This window comes from Anomaloglossus baeobatrachus, chromosome 4 (assembly GCF_048569485.1).
Source record: "Anomaloglossus baeobatrachus isolate aAnoBae1 chromosome 4, aAnoBae1.hap1, whole genome shotgun sequence".
In the NCBI taxonomy this organism is placed as follows: domain Eukaryota; kingdom Metazoa; phylum Chordata; class Amphibia; order Anura; family Aromobatidae; genus Anomaloglossus; species Anomaloglossus baeobatrachus.
The window spans coordinates 667392038-667414054 of record NC_134356.1 but is presented as its reverse complement, the minus strand read 5'-3'; the positions used below and the strand labels follow the sequence as shown (position 1 = coordinate 667414054).

The following is a 22017-nucleotide window of genomic DNA, read 5'->3' as shown; positions in this document are numbered from 1 at the left end:
GCCGAGCCACGAATCTTGGCGTGACAGGCACCGTTCGCCTAACCCTACCTACCGCTTCCCAACATAGGCTTATGCCGCAATGAGGCTCTAACATGGAGGTGTGCTCTGACTGAGCAAATGTGAAGACTGCGCACCTCCATGTTGTCTCCAGCCCCTTTTATAACCTGGGTCCGCCCCAAACCCAGGGTGGAACCACCAAGGTCCAATAGCAGAGTGCCATGTCATCAGTGACGTCACATGTGACCTATCTGGAACCGCCACGTCATTGATGACCTCATGGCAGCCACGCCCCAAACACTTCACCAGTCATCGTCTGACGACCAATACTGAGGTGCCAGATCATAGGGGCGGGCCTCTGTGAGCCAGTCCGGAGTTGCCACGTCATCAGGACACCTGACACCCTCTGCCCTATCAGGACCTGCCACCTCACGGACATGCTCAGTGAGGTCCTTACCGGACCTAGCCTCTGATGCACTAAGTGCCTGAGCATGCTCAGTAGCCTGAGCCACAGGCTTAGAAAGCAGACTATCAGTTTGAGCATGCTCAGTAGCCTGAACTGAGGACTTAGTCTCAGACATAACACAAACAGGCTGAGCATGCTCACTAGGCAAAACACCGGGCTTAAACTCTGGCTGGGGTAAATCGGCGCACGCATGCGCACTAGCTGCCTCTCCACACTTAGACGTGGTGGAAGGAACAGCCAACTGGACGACCCGAGGCACGGCCAAGAACGGCAGCCGGCGCCTGGGCGCAACAGGAACTGCAGCAGGCTGCTTGCGGCTATGGCGGCGCCGGTTCGTAACAGTACCCCCCCCTCTAGCGGCCCTCCCACTCGAATGGTCTATAGTCGCCACAGATACCACTGAGCGACGGGCGGAAGATGGAGACATGCAGTGGGAGCTACAAGACTCGCTCCACCGCGTAATCACCCCAGACGACCAGTCGATATGTGGGGAATGCCGCTTCAACCAAGGAATACCCAGCAGAATATCATCTGCACCCTTAGGGAGAACCAGAAATGAAATGGTCTCCCTATGCCCAGATGACATGGCAAGGGTAATGGGCACTGTCCGCTGGTGAATTACCTTGGGCAACAAGGACCCATCCACCACACGGACTCTCACTGGCCTTGGCATTTGCACCAGCGGGATGGCATGCCGCCGGGCAAAAGAGGAGGAGATGAAACTATCCCCAGCACCTGTGTCCACACTTGCCCTTGTGGACCATGTTGACCCCTTAAAGGAAATGGACGCGGGAAACGTCACCCTAATGGATGACGCAGAGTCCAGTCTACCTCCAGCTATGGTCACCAATCGTGGTCGCTTATCCTGACGCTTTGGGCAACAGTTGGCATAATGACCATACTGCCCACAAGCGAAACAGGAAATGCCCTTGCGACTCGAAGACCTAGCAACACCAACCCTAGAGATGTCCATAGGGACAGAGATGTCCTCTAAGGGAGGTGCAGTAGGAGAGACCACTACAGTGGCTGAACGACCCTCTGACCTGCGCTCCAGCTGACGTTCGGAGGTCCGCAGGTCAATGCGGGTAGCCAGAGTCATGAGGCCCTCAAGGGTAGTTGGTACCTCACGCGACGCTAATGCGTCCTTCACGTGCGAGGCTAATCCCCTCCAGAACAGTGGAATGAGAGTCCTCTCTGACCACCCCAGTTCTGCAGCAAGTGTCCTGAAACTCACAGCATATTGACTTGAGGAGGTACGCCCCTGCTCCAAAGTCAGTAGCTGTAGGGCCGAGTCGTGAGTGACCTGAGGCCCCAGGAACACTTGTTGCAAGGACTCCAAAAACTCCTTAGAGTCCTGTACTACGGGGTCATTCCTCTCCCACAAAGGTGTAGCCCACTCCAGTGCCCTATCAGAGAGCAAGGAGATGATAAACCCCACCTTCGACCTCTCTGTAGGAAACCGTGCAGCCAACAGCTCTAGATGGACTGAGCACTGGTTCACGAATCCCCTACATGCCTTGCTGTTCCCCGTAAACTTGTTGGGCAGCGAGAGGTGAGGGAGGGTTGGAGTAGGCTTGGTGACTGACACCATTGCAGCCGCTTGAGTCACCACATCATCTATATCAGCAGCAAGAGCAGACTTCTCCAGAGACCTCACTCTGGCATCAAGCTGCAGCATGAACTGACGTAGCTGCTCAATCTCCGCCATGCCAGCCAGACCCTGGCGCAGTCTTACTGTTACGGGGGGACCGGCAGATTAGGACCAGGGGGTATATATCCTAATCGCCAGTCGGGGCCCACCGTGCTCCAGATGACAATGGAGCTGCTGGCACCTGAGGGTTAGGCGGAGACTATAGAGCTGGATGGCTCTGAGATAACCCAGGAACTCTGGGAACCGGTCACGTGTGTTGGGACACGTCAGACCGGACGACAACCCGATTAGCGTTTTGGTGCACCTAGCGCTACACCAACCACGTGTGCAGGAAACACGTCAGGCCGGGTGGTAACCAGGTAGCGTTGACCGGAAGACCGCCACGAAAGCGCCCTGTCGGCCACGTGTGTAGGACACGTCAGGCCGAGCGGTCCTCCGATTAGCGTTTCTGGCCACCTCTCGACTGGCCACGTGTGTGTAAGACACGTCAGGCCAGATGGGTACACCAGTAGCGTTGACCGGGAAGCCAAGGAAAATAAGGAACACCCTGTTAACTCCACAGGGGTCCTGGAGTACGCTGTCCGTGCGCGTAGGGGGCACAACCGGACAGGTGGCGCAGCAGGTGCGTTGTCCGTGTGCGTAGGGGACACAATCGGACAGGTGGCGCAGCAGGTGCGTTGTCCGTGTGCGTAGGGGGCACAATCAGACAGGTGGCGCAGCAGGTGCGTTGTCCGTGTGCGTAGGGGGCACAATCGGACAGGAAGCACAGCAGCCGCAGCCCAGTTAACGCCACTGGGCTGCTATAGCAAGACTGGAACGGCAGGAGGGAAGCACGGCGCCTGACCCTGATGTGCCGAGCCACGAATCTTGGCGTGACAGGCACCGTTCGCCTAACCCTACCTACCGCTTCCCAACATAGGCTTATGCCGCAATGAGGCTCTAACATGGAGGTGTGCTCTGACTGAGCAAATGTGAAGACTGCGCACCTCCATGTTGTCTCCAGCCCCTTTTATAACCTGGGTCCGCCCCAAACCCAGGGTGGAACCACCAAGGTCCAATAGCAGAGTGCCATGTCATCAGTGACGTCACATGTGACCTATCTGGAACCGCCACGTCATTGATGACCTCATGGCAGCCACGCCCCAAACACTTCACCAGTCATCGTCTGACGACCAATACTGAGGTGCCAGATCATAGGGGCGGGCCTCTGTGAGCCAGTCCGGAGTTGCCACGTCATCAGGACACCTGACACCCTCTGCCCTATCAGGACCTGCCACCTCACGGACATGCTCAGTGAGGTCCTTACCGGACCTAGCCTCTGATGCACTAAGTGCCTGAGCATGCTCAGTAGCCTGAGCCACAGGCTTAGAAAGCAGACTATCAGTTTGAGCATGCTCAGTAGCCTGAACTGAGGACTTAGTCTCAGACATAACACAAACAGGCTGAGCATGCTCACTAGGCAAAACACCGGGCTTAAACTCTGGCTGGGGTAAATCGGCGCACGCATGCGCACTAGCTGCCTCTCCACACTTAGACGTGGTGGAAGGAACAGCCAACTGGACGACCCGAGGCACGGCCAAGAACGGCAGCCGGCGCCTGGGCGCAACAGGAACTGCAGCAGGCTGCTTGCGGCTATGGCGGCGCCGGTTCGTAACACACTCCAAGAGAGGGAAACAGCCACTCCAAGAGAGGGAAACAGCCATTCCAAGAGAGGGAAACAGCTGCTCCAAAAGAGGGAAACAGCCACTCCAAGAGAGGGAAACAGCCATTCCAAGAGAGGTAAACAGCCGCTCCAAGAGAGGGAAACAGCCACTCCAAGAGAGGGAAACAGCCACTCCAATAGAGGGAAACAGCCACTCCAAGAGAGAGAAACAGCCACTCCAAGAGAGGGAAACAGCCACTCCAAGAGAGGGAAACAGCCACTCCAAGAGAGGGAAACAGCCATTCCAAGAGAGGGAAACAGCTGCTCCAAGAGAGGGAAACTGCCACTCCAAGAGAGGGAAACTGTTGTGTCCCATGAATGGGAACAATGTGTTGTATATATTTCTTGCATACTTTTCCTCCTATCAGGAAATTCCTTATTGTTACTAGGTAGATTTAGACGGTATGAAGTTTGTGCCTATGTTCCTCCCTTAGTTGGCTTCTGTATAGAATGCTCCTCCCTTCCTCCTCAGTTTAGTCTAGAGAGGAACCATTGCTGAAGAGACATGTCTGCAACCCTGTACAGATTATTCCTTTTCACCTGCCTTTACTTTGTACTTAATACAAGATTCTAGAAGAAAAGTACAGCGTTTCTCCTGGTCTTTCTACAAGTCATCGTTGGGCTTAGTTGAACTATCTGTGGATGCCGGTAGAGTGAGTACAATCATACAGTTATCTAAGGGACTGATAATTAGAACGGTTGGGATTCATAGCTACCAGGAAGAGACAGAATAGAAACAGCCGCTCCAAGAGAGGGAAACAGCCGCTCCAAGAGAGGGAAACAGCCGCTCCAAGAGAGGGAAACAGCCACTCTGAGAAAGGGTAACAGCTACTCCAAGAGAGGGAAACAGCCGCTCCAAGAGAGGGAAACTGCCACTCTAATAGAGGGTTACAGCCACTCCAAGAGAGGGTAACAGCCGCTCCAAGAGAGGGAAACTGCCGCTCCAAGAGAGGGTAACAGCCACTCCAAAAGAGGGAAACAGCTGCTCCAAGAGAGGGAAACTGCCACTCCAAGAGAGGGTAACAGCCACTCCAAGAGAGAGTAACAGCCACTCCAAGAGAGGGAAACTGCCACTCCAAGAGAGGGAAACTGCCACTCCAAGAGAGGGAAACACACACTCCGAGAGAGGGTAACAGCCACTTCAAGAGAGAGTAACAGCCACTCCAAGAGAGGGAAACACACACTCCAAGAGAGGGAAACTGCCACTCCAAGAAAGGGAAACTGCCACTCCAAAAGAGGGAAACAGCCACTCCAAGAGTGGGAAACACACACTCCAAGAGAGGGAAACAGCCACTCCAAGAGAGGGAAACACATGTGGCGCCCTGGACAAGCCAGGTCGTCACAGGTACTGCAACAACACACCCCACACCCCGGTTAGGCACAACAGTCACACACAAATCCTTGTTGCCTCCCTCCAGGGGCTGATGTCCACACCAGGTGGGGTGGAGCAAGGCGGTTGGCCCCACCCACTGAGGAGTTCACAGTCCTGGAGGCGGGAAAAGGAAGGAGTGCAGTTAGGGAGAGTGAAGGAGTAAGTGGGAAGTGAGGAGCAGTCTGACCGTGTCCGGGTACGTGGCCCGGGCACATACAGCAAGGTTGGCAGACGGTGGCGGCGGTCTGCAGGAGAGGCCGATCGACGCAGAACAATAGGACCGGGGTTGGGCGGTGGCCCACCGGTAACGAACCGGGGAGCGAAGAGAAGCCAGCACCATTCGGCAGGGCCTACGGGACCCCGACTAGGCTTGGAGTCGCCGTTAAACCGGTCAAATCCGTTAGCGACGGGAACCTCCGGGGTTTCCCAGTAGCAAAGACCCAATTGAAGGCAACTGTCCAAACCGTGAAGGGAAATACAGTCACCGCCAAGGCTACAATTCCCAGGGCCAGAGCTTGCGGGCAAAAGGAGCAGCGCAGAGCTGGACCCGAGCGTGGTGAGCGTGTGACGCCCTGGGCAAGCCAGGGGTCACAGGTCATCGCACCACCACACCCTACATCCCAGTTAGGAACACCAAAGCTACTAAAATCCTTGTTGCCTTCCTCCAGGGGCTGATGTTCACACCAGGGGGTGGGCCAGGCGGTTGGCTCCGCCCACCGAGGAGTACACAGCCCTGGAGGCGGGAGGAACCAGGCAGTTGAAGCCAGACTAGAGTCTGAGGAGGAGTCAAGTTTAGGAGAGGAAAGTAGAAGGAAGTGGTAGAGGAGCTAAGTGAAAGTGAAGTAGTAGTGGAGCAAAGAAGAAAAGGAACAAAAGTGAGCGTAGAAGGACCTGAAGTTAGTCCAGCTAAGTGCAGGACAGGTCAGCAAGGTCAGCAACAGCGGTGATTGTCTGGAGGGGGACTGCTCGGAGGTTGCTGGAAGGACCGCGGTCGAGTAGTGGCCCGGCGGTCTGGAGCAGTATACGAAGGACAGTCAGCACCAGGGCAGGGGCCTCTCGGACCCGGCAAGGCTAGGAGTCGCCATAATTTTGCCGAATCCGTCAGTGAAGGGGACGTCGATCCCCCAACAACCAAGTCCCGATTGAAGACAACAGTCCGACCATTTGTGAGGAACACCGCCACCGCCAGGGCACCAGCTCCTCAGGGCCAGCGTCTGCGGGCAAAGTAGGGCTCCTCCGGCCCATATCCAAGTCGGGGAGCGGGTTACCGGTGGGAACCCATCGCTACCAACATAAGAACACTAGGTGCAGGTCAAAGGGACATCACCGTTACCTACTGGGAGAGCAAGTGCAGCCGTCCGTGGGAACCGTCTTTCCAGCCGTGTGGTTTACCGTAAAACTGTGTCAACGTCTCAGGCTGAGTGAGTACCACAGTGCCGCAAGGCACAGCGCTGCCCCCGCGTCCCTGCGCCCACCAGGCCCTGCACCTTCCACACCATCACTGGGCCCCAGGATCACCAACCCCTACCCACGGAGGGGCAACACAACACCTGGCTGCTCCGCATCACCACTCCCGGGATCCCCATATTGAGCAGCGGTGGTGCTACAAATCACCACAACCGTGGGTGGCGTCACGGACAATCTCCCCAACAAATTCCCCTTTTCACTCACGGGCGAGGAGTGCCGCTCGAGAAACCCCCGGGATCCGGCCCACCGCTCGAGCCACCACTGAGCAGCAGCAGCCGGACCCGAGCAGAGGGGTGAGCGCGGTGCCGGCACCCTCCTCCCCGCCCGCGACAACTTGGCGTCACAAACAGGATCTTACCGCTCTGCCGTTGGGTAGAGGTGCGCCTTGTGACCGCCGGAGGTATCCGGCTGAAAATTTCCAGAAGTCGCCATCTTTGGCGCGAAAAGTTCCCGCTCGTGCAGCAGAGGCGCGAAGGCCAAAACTCCGCCCCAAGAGAGGAGTGGCCGGAAAGAAGCTAAGGGGGACGAGATGGCGGCTGGACGCATGTGAGGTGGCTATGAAAGCAGGGACGCCAGGACCCTGTGGCCATCTTGTTGCCAGTTCCTGGAAAGCACGACTGCTGAGATGTCCGCTCCAACAAACGGCAGCGAGATCCCCGTGCCCGGCACAGCGGCGTGGATAGAGAACCGGACTACCCCGCTGAGCCAGCGTCTGCAGTCCCGGATGCAGCTCCTCCTGGAGGAGTGGGAGGCCGACATGGCGGACGTGGTGGCTGTTATGCGGAGATGCGAGGTGGAGGAAGATTTGGAGGAGCGGGTAAGAGACCCACGTCCCTGTATTCCAGAGGGATCGGCCATCGCGGCTGAGGGGCCCGGCCTACACCCGCTCACCCTGCTGCCTCCCCCGCTACCCGCGTCAGTTGCTGCCGCCCCGCCACTAGGCCCGCTACCTGCCCAACCGGTAGCGGTACCCTGCCCGTCCGCCCAAGCGGACCGACCGGCTGCAGGCGTCTGGGGCAGCCCTGCACTGCTTCCCCAGAAGCCCCCGGAGCCGAGCCCCCTTGATGAAGATGTGTTGGAGGCTCCGGCGGTGATTGTGCCAGACCCCGAGCTCGGGGCCGTGGCCTGGATGAAAGCCTGGGTGATTCAATTCCACCAACGTCAGCAGGATCAGATCTTCAGGATGGTGGCGCAGTGGACCAACGAGGTGGAGATGCTGATTGCAACTGCCCTGGTGTACGGAAGGGGAACAGATGTAGCAGAACCGACTGGTGACCCACGTCCCTATGTCCTACCAGGACCGGCCGCTGCGGCTGAGGGGCCCGGCCTAGTGTCGACCTATGCATCACCCTTGCCGTTACTCCTGGGGCGCTTCAGTGTAAACTCGCCCGACCTGCTGCCCCGTGCTGTTACAGAGGGGTCTGAAATGCTGGATGCTGGAGGCCAGGAGGCTGCGACAGCTGGCGGCAACCCGCCTGACGCAGGAACAAGAGATGACGACTCCTGCCCCAGCCCCGGGTCTGCTGCTGAGTTTGAAAAGGCAAGTGAGCGTTCCCGCTATGTGGGAGACCCCATGGTTTTCCATACCCCGCGTACCGGTGGAAATGGGTACCGGGTACCCCTGCCGCAGCAGGCATGTAAGTGCATGTTTGATGTGTTGTGGTGAAGGATGGGGCCGCCTCGGCAGAAGAATCGGAGTAGGGCAGCAGAGCACCGTTGTCCAGTCCCCGTTGGGACCACCTTTGTGTATGTTTGAAAGTTTAAAAGTTTTGCAAAAATGATGAAAAATGATTACCGAGTACTTCACCTGATTCTTTGTGATTGAACCGGCCGGAGCCGGCACCGTTGTCCCCGTGGGGACCGTTTAAAAAGTTTGCATGGGAACTATCCATGGACAAGCCCGTGAACTTGCAGGGCAACCACAAACATTAAGTGGCTTGTAAATATGTTGTTTTACCGTACCGTTTCCGCAATGCCGCCTCCGGAGAGGCAGGTTGGAGGGAGGGCCCTCAGCAGAGCAGGCTGGGGCCCAGCCACCAAAGGAACCGGTGGCTACCCTCTGGAGGGGAAGGACAGATCCCGCTCGGGTAACGTGTGCTGGACTGTGGGTCAAGGGGTGCTGCCTGGGCTTTAGGGGCAGCATCAGGGCCAGGTTGCTTGGGTGGGAGAGAGCGGAAACCGTACCCGTAAAACCGTTTAGTAACGTTTAAGAAATGTGCCTCCCGTTGTGGGATGATGTTATGATTTATATGTTTACTTTTTATACTTTACAGAAAATAAAACCGGTGTTGGACGGGCAGCCCACGGACGGTCTGCATTTTGCTAAGGGGGAATGTGACGCCCTGGGCAAGCCAGGGGTCACAGGTCATCACACCACCACACCCTACATCCCAGTTAGGAACACCAAAGCTACTAAAATCCTTGTTGCCTTCCTCCAGGGGCTGATGTTCACACCAGGGGGTGGGCCAGGCGGTTGGCTCCGCCCACCGAGGAGTACACAGCCCTGGAGGCAGGAGGAACCAGGCAGTTGAAGCCAGACTAGAGTCTGAGGAGGAGTCAAGTTTAGGAGAGGAAAGTAGAAGGAAGTGGTAGAGGAGCTAAGTGAAAGTGAAGTAGTAGTGGAGCAAAGAAGAAAAGGAACAAAAGTGAGCGTAGAAGGACCTGAAGTTAGTCCAGCTAAGTGCAGGACAGGTCAGCAAGGTCAGCAACAGCGGTGATTGTCTGGAGGGGGACTGCTCGGAGGTTGCTGGAAGGACCGCGGTCGAGTAGTGGCCCGGCGGTCTGGAGCAGTATACGAAGGACAGTCAGCACCAGGGCAGGGGCCTCTCGGACCCCGGCAAGGCTAGGAGTCGCCATAATTTTGCCGAATCCGTCAGTGAAGGGGACGTCGATCCCCCAACAACCAAGTCCCGATTGAAGACAACAGTCCGACTATTTGTGAGGAACACCGCCACCGCCAGGGCACCAGCTCCTCAGGGCCAGCGTCTGCGGGCAAAGTAGGGATCCTCCGGCCCATATCCAAGTCGGGGAGCGGGTTACCGGTGGGAACCCATCACTACCAACATAAGAACACTAGGTGCAGGTCAAAGGGACATCACCGTTACCTACTGGGAGAGCAAGTGCAGCCGTCCGTGGGAACCGTCTTTCCAGCCGTGTGGTTTACCGTAAAACTGTGTCAACGTCTCAGGCTGAGTGAGTACCACAGTGCCGCAAGGCACAGCGCTGCCCCCGCGTCCCTGCGCCCACCAGGCCCTGCACCTCCCCCACCATCACTGGGCCCCGGGATCACCAACCCCTACCCACGGAGGGGCAACACAACACCTGGCTGCTCCGCATCACCACTCCCGGGATCCCCATATTGAGCAGCGGTGGTGCTACAAATCACCACAACCGTGGGTGGCGTCACGGACAATAAACAACCCCCACACCCAAAAACAACCCCCTTTCACTCACGGGCGAGGAGCGCCGCTAGAGTCCCCGGGATCCGGCCCACCGCTCGAGCCACCGAGCAGCAGCAGGCCGCAGCAGCCGCGGCGGCCGGACCCGAGCAGCAGTGGGAGAGCGCGGCATCCCCTCCTCCGCCCGCGACAAGCGCAGCGCCCCCTCCCCGCCAACGACACACACACTCCAAGAGAGGGAAACTGCCACTCCAAGAGAGGGAAACACACACTCCAAGAGAGGGAAACTGCCACTCCAAGAAAGGGAAACTGCCACTCCAAGAGAGGGAAACACACACTCCAAGAGAGGGAAACTGCCACTATGAGAGAGGGTAACAGCCGCTCCAAGAGAGGGAAACTGCCACTCCAAGAAAGGGAAACTGCCACTCTGAGAGAGGGTAACAGCTGCTCCAAGAGAGGGAAACAGCCACTCCAAGAAAGGGAAACTGCCACTCTGAGAGAGGGAAACAGCCACTCCAAGAGAGGGAAACAGCCACTCCGAGAGAGGGAAACAGCCACTCCGAGAGAGGGAAACAGCCACTCCGAGAAAGGGAAACAGCCACTCCGAGAGAGGGTAACAGCCGCTCCAAGAGAGGGAAACAGCCACTCCGAGAGAGGGAAACAGCCACTCCAAGAGAGGGTAACAGCCACTCCGAGAGAGGGAAACAGCCACTCCGAGAAAGGGAAACAGCCACTCCGAGAGAGGGAAACGGGAAACAGCCACTCCGAGAGAGGGAAACAGCCACTCCGAGAGAGGGAAACGGGAAACAGCCACTCCGAGAGAGGGAAACAGCCACTCCGAGAAAGGGAAACAGCCACTCCGAGAGAGGGAAACAGCCACTCCGAGAAAGGGAAACAGCCACTCCGAGAGAGGGAAACAGCCACTCCGAGAAAGGGAAACAGCCACTCCGAGAAAGGGAAACAGCCACTCCGAGAGAGGGAAACGGGAAACAGCCACTCCGAGAGAGGGAAACAGCCATTCCTAGAGAGGGTAACAGCCACTCCAAGAGAGGGTAACAGCCACTCCAAGAGAGGGTAACAGCCACTCCGAGAGAGGGTAACTGCCACTCCGAGAGAGGGTAACAGCAGCTCCTTCTTCCTCCAAGACCAGAATCCAAATGAATCAAGAATAAGTGGCACGCTCTGTTGGTAGTGCAGGGTTTATAAAAAGACTGGGAGTGGTCCAAACTGGAAACACCTGGCATGGTAATTACCCTGCTTGCTGTCAAGGAATACTGCCATTAACCCTAGAACTGCCAAAGGAAAGGAAAACACATTTAAATAGCAGAGACTCACAGGGGAAAGTGACCGAAAACCAGTCACTAAACTCATATGGCAGACAGATAACCGTAACAATAGTCTCCCTAATTGCATGACTGCGTTATAAGGTGGGGTGCTTAACATGCATTATGGGGAATCTAGCCAAGCCATACCGAAAGTCATGTGACCCTTCTTCAGCGTTTTGTGCTACGGTGGTAGCCAATTTAGTCAACAAATCGCTAAAAGTTCTAGTTTGCGAATTCTTAAAATTCATAGCTAAACTAATTGAGTTATAATTGATTTTCTCATCTCTAATTATAAAACATAATACTATGGATGTGGGAATAAAATAAAAGCCTGCATAACTTGTGAACTTCCTTTGTTAGGCCCCGTTCACACATCAGTGATTCTGGTACGTATGTTACAGTTTTTATACGTACCAGAATCACAGACATACGCAGACCCATTAAAATCAATGGGTCTGTGCACACATCAGTGATTTCTTACTGACTGTGTTTCCGTGCAGCGCACATGCATGTCCGTGTGCTCCACATCGGGAAATGTCCATTTTTCTCCGGAATCACTGATGTCACACACAGTGGTGTGATTCGTGTAACATGTACCAAAAAAACCCCACATATCTTTGAAATAAAATGATTTTTATACTCCCCTCCAGTGCTGCTCTCTCCGGCCGCTGCTATCTCCTGCTTCCAGGCAGGCTAATTATGCTCATGAATATTCACTGCACTACAACCTGGAAGTAACAGCAGAGGGGAGATAGCAGCGGCCAGAGACAGGAGATCAGTGGACATCAGCACCATGGACAGTAGGAGCGTGGACAGGTGAGTATAAGAGTCTGATCTCCGTGTGCTATCACGGATAGCACACGGAGATGACACAAGTGCCAAAATCATGGCACACTGAGGGCCATATGCGTTTTGCCTTAAAAGAAGTATAAAATACATGATTGGGTAACAAGTGAAAAGTTGCAGACACCTATAAGCATTGAACGCCTACTTGCTTGGTGTTTGCCCTTAAGGGTATTTTTCTATCAGGTCTTCTACCTGATGTACAGACTTTTATAGACATTCATTTTTAGGCTTGAAATTACCATTCTGTTCACATCAATGAGATATGTTTTTGATTTTTCCTCCCTACTGTCCACCTGCCACACCAATTTGTTTGATGCACTTATCTTAGGCACTGCACCTTTTTTCCGGCAGGGACTTCAGGGGCAGCAGGGAAAGTCGTCGCGGAGTGGGGGCGCCATATCGCATTTTTAGGGTGCCAACCCCCGCTGTTAGGCAGTGCACAGATAGGTGCAGCTATTGAGGGCTAGCAATCTATTCTGTGCACTTTTAGTAATCACGGTGTGGTTTTAAGTGATTTAATAAAGTATTTAAGTTTTATAGGGACAGTCTATGTGCATGTAGACATTCATTTTTAGACTAAACTCTATGAAATTCGTAAGTCAAGTATTCTTTAACTAAAAACTTTCTTCATTTTTTATTTTTTCACAGAAACTATTCTAAAGATCTGATTCAACCAATAATTAAAGAACTAAATAATTAAACAATTAACTTATTAACTAAATAATGAAATAATTAAAGAACAAAGGAGAACAAAAGATTTATTTTAAACCTAATTGGAACGCACCTGATTAAGTTCACTTGTATCTGGTGCAAAACCGGTCATCAAAGAAATGTCAAGGATGGACATGGTGGCATCTTGCTTCTTAAGGAATCTGCAAAAAAGTGAACAAATGACACATATTTAAATTAGTCTATTAGGCAGAATCCTCACAACCGCAATCAACAATTTGGATATATTCCACTTTAAGAAAAACATGTATGAAATTATTTTTTTACATGGAAATATTGTAATCTTGTTTGAAAGCAAATTTGGGTTAATTATGGTAATTAGGTTGTTCTGTGCACCCTTGGCGTCTCCAAGAGGATCAGTCCACTTCTGCAAGCACCCTACTATATCCCACTGGTGATTGATAGTGCTAGCTTACCTGAGCTTTTTCTGCAGAGAGTGCTTGTTGTAGGGAAGCCAACACTGTCAGATTTTTGAAGGGCTAAATCCACGACAAGCACTGGTGGACACAGACAGAGAAGGGCCTCTGTATAAGAACGGTATTTGGGCCCTTTGCAGTCCAAGAGCTCATCATAATGCACAATTCTTCCTAATTTGTAGGTCAAAATAAGCCCCCTTAACACTTGGGCCTCTTTGCGGCTGCACAGGTTGCACCAATGATATGTGCGCCCCTGACTACAAGGCTATGTGCTTAATTTATACTTTCAGTTTTTGCTGTCAGACTCCCTATAAATATTTCCAATCAAATCCCTGTTAAAGGGGATATTAGGACCCAGTTTTCAGACACATTGTTAAAAAACAGATAGGTAGTTGCTTACAACAGGCAACTTCCTGCCTGTTGTACCCGGTGCCAGCTTAGAGAGGTCACTGACTGTTCCTGCTGGCAACTTCCTGCCTGTTGTACCCGGTGCCAGCTTAGAGGGGTCACTGACTGTCCTGCTGGCAACTTCCTGCCTGTTGTAACTGGTGCCGGCTTAGAGGGGTCACTGACTGTCCTGCTGGCAACTTCCTGCCTGTTGTACCCGGTGCCGCCTCAGAGAGGTCACTGACTGTTCCTGCTGGCAACTTCCTGCCTGTTGTAACTGGTGCGAGTTTATAGACATCACTGACTATTCCTACTGGCAACTTCCTGACTGTTGTACCCGATGCCGGCTTAGAGACATCACTGACTGTTCCTGCCGGCAACTTCCTGCCTGTTGTACCCGATGACGGCTTAGAGACATCGTTGACTGTTCCTGCCGGCAATTTCCTGCCTGCTGTACCCAGTGCCGGCTTAGAGACATCACTGACTGTTCCTGCCGGCAACTTCCTGCCTGTTGTACCCGATGCTGGCTTAGAGACATCACTGACTGTTCCTGCCGGCAACTTCCTGCCTGTTGTACCCGATGCCGGCTTAGAGACATCACTGACTGTTCCTGCCGGCAACATCCTGTCTGTTGTATCCGGTGCCGGCTTAGAGACATCACTGACTGTTCCTGCCGGCAACTTCCTGCCTGTTGTACCCGATGCCATATTAGAGACATCACTGACTGTTCCTGCCTGTTGTTCCTGGTGCTGGCTTAGAGACGTCACTGACTGTTCCTGTCGGCAACTTCCTGCCTGTTGTACCCGGTGCCGGCTTAGAGACATCACTGACTGTTCCTGCCAGCAACTTCCTGCCTGTTGTACCCGGTGCCGGCTTAGAAACGTCACTGACTGTTCCCGCCGGCAACTTCCTTCCTGACTATTCCTGTCGGTGATTCAGCTGCTCCACAGCAACAGAGCAACTCTTTTTTTGGGCTGCTTTGTTGATGAGGCGTGACTACCAACATTGGGCTGATTGACAGCTGGCTTCCCGCAATTAGGAAGTGGGCACCTGGCTGTCAATCAGCATGATATCAGCAGTGACACCATGTCAACGGAGCAGAAAATAAGCCAGTCTGTGTTGGAAGAGATCAACGTAGGACAAAATAGAAAGGTAGATAGCAACTACCTGCCTGTGAGTGATTAGGCACACTACATTTTAAAGAGAAAAAAGTTGTCCATACTAGCCAAAGGATGGAGGAAACCAAACCAAAGACCTCTCAACTGCATAAACCACTTGACCATACAGGAAAGCAGCCATCAGATCACTTTCATGAAATATGAATATTGTATTGGGTGTTGGGTTACGTGGTCATAGCTGCCTATCAGAAGGAGGCACTCAGAATTTAAACTAACTGACAATGCACTAAAAAAAGACTCGGAGGCTCACAAAGACACAATGGCTAATCATTAAATCTCAGGCTTAAGATCACAATTTCCTGACTATATGAAGCTCAGGTTATAGCATTATTAGATCTACAGTGGTTGAAAATCAGTATTGAACACATCCCCAATTTTCTAAGTACAAATCAAAATATCCAAGCAGCACTCACAATCCACGGTGCCCGAATCCAGGAGAGGTATCCACAATATGCAGCAAATAAAGGATCGGCACTCCAAACGTCATAAACGATTATAATGGATTTATTCCGTAATTATTCAGGATACAGCAAAGAAGAGAAAGTGTTTTCAGCAAACAAGGCTATTTCTAAGGGCTTATTGAAAAAGCCTGATTAGCCGGAAACGCGTTCTTTTTTTTTCTTATATCCTTAATAATTATGGAATAAATCCCTTATAATCATTTATGAAGTTTGGAATGCCGATCCTTTATTTGCTGCAATTTCCTAAGTAAATATGTCGCGGGCGGAGGAGGGGACGCTGCGCTCACCCACTGCTCGGGTCCGGCTGCTGCTGCTGCTCGGTGGTGGCTCGAGCGGTGGACCGGATCCCGGGGACTCGAGTGGCGTTCCTCGCCCGTGAGTGAAAGGGGGTGGTTTGGTTTAGGGATATTGTCCGTGACGCCACCCACGGTTGTGGTGAGATTGGTGACACCACCGCTGCTCTGGACGGGGATCCCGGGAGCGATGACAGGGAGTAGCTTAGATGTTGGTTCTCCCCTCCGTGGGTAGGAGGTTGGTTGTCCCGGGGCCCGGTGAGGGGTAGGGATGGATGGCAGGCGGGTTACGGGGCCTGGTGAGGTGCAGGGTCACGGGGGCAGCGCTGTGCCGCACGGCACGGTGGTACTCACTCAGCCAGTAATTCACATGGAGTCTCCGGTCAAACAAACGGCTGGATGGATGGGTCCCACAGACGGCTGCGGTAGTTCTCCCGGTAAGTTGGTGGTGTCTGCCTTTCCCTGCACCTGTGTTGTGTTTACGGTTCCAATGGGTTCCCACCGGTAACCCGCTCCCCAGCTTGGATGGTTGCAGAAGGAGCCCCTTTTGCCCGCAGGCTCTGGCCCTGGGAACTGTAGCCTTGGCGGTGACTGTGTTTCCCTTTACGGTTTGAGCTGTCGCCTTCAATCGGGCCTTGATTACTGGGAAACGCCGGAGGTTCCCTTCGCTAGCGGATTTGACCAGTTTTACGGCGACTCCTAGCCTCGTCGGGGTCCCTAAGCCCTGCTAGATGGTGCTGGCTTCTCTTTGTTCACTGGTCCGGTACCGCCGGGCCACCGCCCGTCCATGGTCCTTACGGCTCACTCCAATTAGCCTCTCCTGCAGACGGTCACCACCGTCCGCCAATCTTGCTGTTCCGTCCGGGCCACACACCCGGACGCCGTCAGTCTGCTCCACTACCACTTCACTTCCCTAACTGCACTCGAGCTCTGCCCGAGCTCAACTCCTCAACTACACTGCTCTCCTTTCCCGCCTCCAGGACTGTGAACTCCTCGGCGGGCGGGGACCAACCGCCTGGCTCCACCCCCTGGTGTGGACATCAGCCCCTGGAGGAAGGCAACAAGGATTTTGTGTTTGACCTAGATGTGCCTAGCCGGGGTGTGGGGTGTGTTGTTGTAGTAACTGTGACGTCCAGGCTTGTCCAGGGCGCCACAAATACATTTATAAAAGGTGCAATTAACATGAATTTCTCACCAGATGTCAGTTATAACCAATCAAATGAACACAGGCAAGGAAAGCAAAGCACAGGTGTCCATAAATTAAGTTATGTGTCCTTTCCTCATTTCTCAATCTACATAAATGCTAGTGCATGCCCTCATAATCTCCTGCCTTGATTACTGTAGCCGGTCCATCCTTAACTCTGCTGCCCGACTGATCCACTTCACTCCTTACCACCAACCCATTTCTCCCCTCTGCAAATCCCTCCATTGGCTCCCAATTCTCCACCGTATCCAATTCAAACTAACACTGACCTACACAGCCGTCCATAATTTGTCTCCTCTGTATATCTCCAAACTAATCTCCTGCTATACTCCAACACGTAATCTCTGGTCCTCTCAAGATTTCCTTCTCTCCTCCTCTCTCTTTTGCTCCTCATCCAACCACCTGCAAGATGTCTTCCGAGCAGCCCCTGTCTTCTAGATTTCCCTGCCTCAACACAGATTATCAGCTACAGTTGCAAGCTTCAAAATGGAATTTGAAAACTCATCTGTTCAGAAATGCCTATAACTGCAATGACTCAACCGCCTCCCCACCACTGGAGCTGCTGCCTCACCACCACCGGAACTGCTGCCTCACCATCACCTCACCTACTGTCTCCTCCCCAATATCCTTTAGAATGTAAGCCCGCAAGGGCAGGGCCCTCTTCCCTCTGTACTAGTCTGTCTATTGAAACTTGTATATGTGTTCTGTATGTAACCCCCTTCTCATGTAAAGCACCATGGAATCAATGGTGCTCTATAAATAAATATCAATAATAATAATGATGTGTAACAGAGAGAAATGTCAAAGGGAAAGAGTATTACTCACATGAAGAAAGAAAGGTGTAAAAAGCCATGAAAAGTCATGACACCAAATGAAATGTATTAGTAATAAGAAAGCAGCTGTTAAACTGTTAAATCCTGCTATCAATCTCTGACAGCGACATTGAACAAGTAATGGCAGTCTGTCTGTCTGTCTGTCTCTGCCTGTCTCTGTTTGTCTGTATCTTTCCCTGTCTGTCTGTATCTTCCCTGTCTGTCTCTTTCTATCTCTTTCCACATCTGTCTCTTTCCCTGCCTGTCTCTTTCCCTGCCTGTCTCTTTCCCTGTCTGGCTCTTTCCCTGTCTGGCTCTTTCCCTGTCTGTCTCTTTCCCTGTCCGTCTCTTTGTTTCTATCTGTGTCTGTCTGTCTCTACCTCTCTCTATTTGTCAGTCTCTTTCCCTGTCTGTCTGAATCTTTCCTGTCTGTCTGTCTCTTTACCTGTCTGTCTCTTTATGTCTGCCTCTGTCTCTGTCTGTCTCTTTCCCTGGCTGCATTGTGACACGCCAACATATTTCTGAAGTTCTGGCTGCATTGTGGCTCCCAGCTCCATTGACTTTAATGGAGGCAGGTTTTTTGGTGAATAACTGTAAAGCGCGGGGCTAAAATTTCCCCTAACAACATAGTCTATGACATTTCCTGAGTCATATGGAGTGTCTCTGCAAAATTTCGTGATTGTAAATGCGACGGTGCAAATTCCTTTATACACACATACATACATACATATACACTCAGGTTTATATAATAGATAACAGTAGAGAGACAGCCGGTCTATGGTACGGTACTTCAGGAGGAGGGTCCATACACTTTTAAGAAGGGTCAGGAGTCAGACTGTATGGAGTGGGTGCTGAGTGCTGTTTGATGTACAGTACAGACCAAAAGTATGGATACACTTTTTCATCTCTAGAACAACTGTTAAGAGGAGACTTTGTGCAGCAGCCTTCATGGTAAAATAGCTGCTAGGAAACCACTGCTAAGGACAGGCAACAAGCAGAAGAGACTTGTTTGGGCTAAAGAACACAAGGAATGGACATTAGACCAGTGGAAATCTGTGCTTTGTCTGATGAGTCAAATTTGAGATCTTTGGATCCAACCACCATGTCTTTGTAGAAAAGGTGAATGGATGGACTCTACATGGCTGGTTCCCACCGTGAAGCATGGAGGAGGAGTAGGTGTGATGGTGTGGGGGGGCTTTGCTGGTGACACTGTTGGGGATTTATTCAAAATTGAAGGCATACAGAACCAGCATGGCTACCACAGCATCTTGCAGCGGCGTGCTATTCCATCCGGTTTGCGTTTAGTTGGACCATCATTTATTTTTCAACAGGACAATGACCCCAAACACACCTCCAGGCTGTGTAACGGCTATTTGACTAAGAAGGAGAGTGATGGGGTGCTACGCCAGATGACCTGGTCTCCACAGTCACCAGACCTGAACCCAATCGAGATGGTTTGGGGTGAGCTGGACCGCAGAGTGAAGGCAAAAGGGCCAACAAGTGCTAAGCCTCTCTGGGAGCTCCTTCAAGACTGTTGGAAAACCATTTCCGGTGACTACCTCTTGAAGCTCATCAAGAGAATGCCAACAGTGTGCAAAGCAGTAATCAAAGCAAAAGGCGGCTACTTTGAAGAACCAAGAATATAAGACATATTTTCAGTTGTTTCACACTTTAACTATTTCATTCCACATGTGTTAATTCATAGTTTTGATGCCTTCAGTGTGAATCCTGAAAATAAAGAAAAGTCTTTGAATGAGAAGGTGTGTCCAAACCTTTGGTCTGTATGGTAGATATAGGTTAGGATGTGAGAAAAGATTAAATTTTACCTTACTAGTATTAAGGTATTATGACACTTACCTGAAACACATCTCGATGGAAACAGTTGCCTTGGCCCCTTCAGGTCTCTTAGCTGTGTGAGAAATTGTAGGTTAAATACAACATCATATATATTTACTTAAAAGGCATCTGTCAGCGTCATATCACCCCCTATATTTATATGCACATGTAGCCCTTTCAAAGACAAGTCCAGCAATATCTTTACATGGCGGATCCATTCCTCTGTTACTGAGAAATCAGCATTTGTAGTTCTGAAGCCTCTGTCACTCCAGCTCTGCTCCCTGCCCAGCGTCACCTCCTCCTAGTTGAGTGACAGTCTCTATGCTCTGTGACTTCAGGCAAAATTGAAATCAGTAAAGCAGCAGCAGGTGGTGCTGTACAGGGAATAGAGCTGGAGTGACAGAGGATTCAGATCTACAAATAGATCTTCACCCTCATTTACCTATTAATTTAATTACTGCTTTGTCAGTAATGGAGGAACAGACTGGCAATATAAAGGAATTGCTGGACTTATTGTTAACGGGGCTGTCGGGGGCCTCATTAGTCATGGCAGAGCCTGCTGTACGGCTGCAGCGCAGCCCGGTGTTCTTCCTATGTGCCCCAATCACCATTTTAGTGCCATACATTAATAATTATACTTTTTCTTCATGCGTCACAAGCACTGACATGGTCACAGGTTCTTTCAACCAAACTTCTTTACTTGTCAACTTCAAATAAAGTTTTTCAACTTGACTTAGGCGGACACAATCTTGTTCTCCAGTGGGGTTTCCATTAGCAACAGATAAATCGTACACCCATATTTGACCGAGAAGGTCACACCAAAATAAAGTTATAGGGGTTTTTCCTCCACCACATCTCTCACAGACGTAGTCTACTCCTCTCCCTCAGGGACTCTCCTCACAGACACAGTCTGCTCTTCTCCCTCAGGCACTCCCCTCACAGACGCAGTCTACTCCTCTCCCTCAGGGACTCTCCTCACAGACACAGTCTGCTCTTCTCCCTCAGGCACTCCCCTCACAGACGCAGTCTACTCCTCTCCCTCAGGCACTCTCCTCACACATGCAGTCTGCTCCTCTCCCTCAGGGACTCCCCTCACAGACGCAGTCTGCTCCTCTCCCTCAGGGACTCCCCTCACAGACGCAGTCTGCTCCTCTCCCTCAGGGACTCTCCTCACAGACACAGTCTGCTCCTCTCCCTCAGGGATTCCCCTCACAGACGCAGTCTGCTCCTCTCCCTCAGGGACTCCCCTCACAGACACAGTCTGCTCCTCTTCTTCAGGGACGAGTTTGGGTCGACCTCTCCATGGTGAACGATTTTCACCATTTTTGAGGTCGCTTAAGGTCGCTGGTAAATGTCACACGCTGCGATATCGTTAATGACGCCGAATGTGTGTCACTAACAACGTGACCCCGACGACAAAACATTAACGATATCGTAGCGTCTAAAGCCCCCTTAAGTCATGTGCCAGTCCTTTATATTGACCACACATGTATTTATACATATAAATGAGATCTCCTCTGACACATCTTTTTTTCAACCTCTCATCATATGGGTGGCCTCCATTCATTGCAATAATCTGGCTGCTCGCCTTTGAACTGATTCTAACTTCTTTTTAAAATCTGAAGCCCAAAGCTGGATCCCATATTCCAGATGTGGCCTTACAAGTGATTTATAGAGGGGTAACAATACGTTGGGATCACGGGATCTAATCTCTCTTTTTATACACCCTAGAATCTGGTTTGCTTTAGCAGCTGCTGCCTGACATTGAGTGCTGCTGCTCAGCTTATTTGTAATGAGAATACCCAAGTCCTTCTCCTGTTCTGTAGTCCCGAGTTTACTTCCATATAATATATACGCCGTCCTAGGTGCATTACCTTACATTTATCACCCCCTTACATTGTCTTTGGGAGAGCTATGTCATATAGTTTGGGAGGGATGAAATCCTGCTGATGGAACCCCTTTAATAATGACTTACAATATTAATGTCAGTCTAACCGCGTTTCTTTTAGGGACAAGCAATAGTCTTCTCTATGAAATGTCATTGTTCGTGGAAGGAACATAAACCTTTTTCTATCACTGGACAACCCTTTTAAGTATTTTTTTACATATTCTTCTAAAAGTTGTGTCAAATCAAAGAAGCGGAGATGCAATATTAAACTCCACCAACAGAACCAATTTAATTCATTAGCTCAAAGTAAATTTGTCACATTATTAATAGTTGATGGGCTTTACAATAATTTTCTTTACGCCACCAGTAGAAGCCGAGCCGAGGTCCCAAAGCGAGACACAGGTCAATCCACCTATTGTTACCCATTGTTCAAGTATTGTCGTTGAAATGATGGGATCAAGAACGTCAGTCTTCCCAGGCCCGCTGACAGTATTATATACTATCTTGTGGAAATTATCAAAGTCCCAAAAGGTGGAAAAAAAAAACTGTAATAAAATTGTGGACGTTCCCTTGGAACAAATTTGCTAAG

At 51.6% G+C, this 22017-nt stretch overlaps 1 protein-coding gene across 1 annotated transcript in view; it reads right to left on the bottom strand.

Moving 5' to 3' along the window:
- Positions 1-22017, bottom strand: part of LOC142302077 (complement C3-like) — a 339126-nt gene that overhangs the window by 32480 nt on the left and 284629 nt on the right. Inside the window, exons 33-34 of the mRNA XM_075343156.1 lie at positions 19562-19613; positions 13009-13096 (exon numbers count right to left, since the gene is read on the bottom strand). Coding sequence (XP_075199271.1) covers positions 13009-13096; positions 19562-19613 — 140 coding nt within the window. The remainder of the gene's footprint in view (positions 1-13008; positions 13097-19561; positions 19614-22017) is intronic.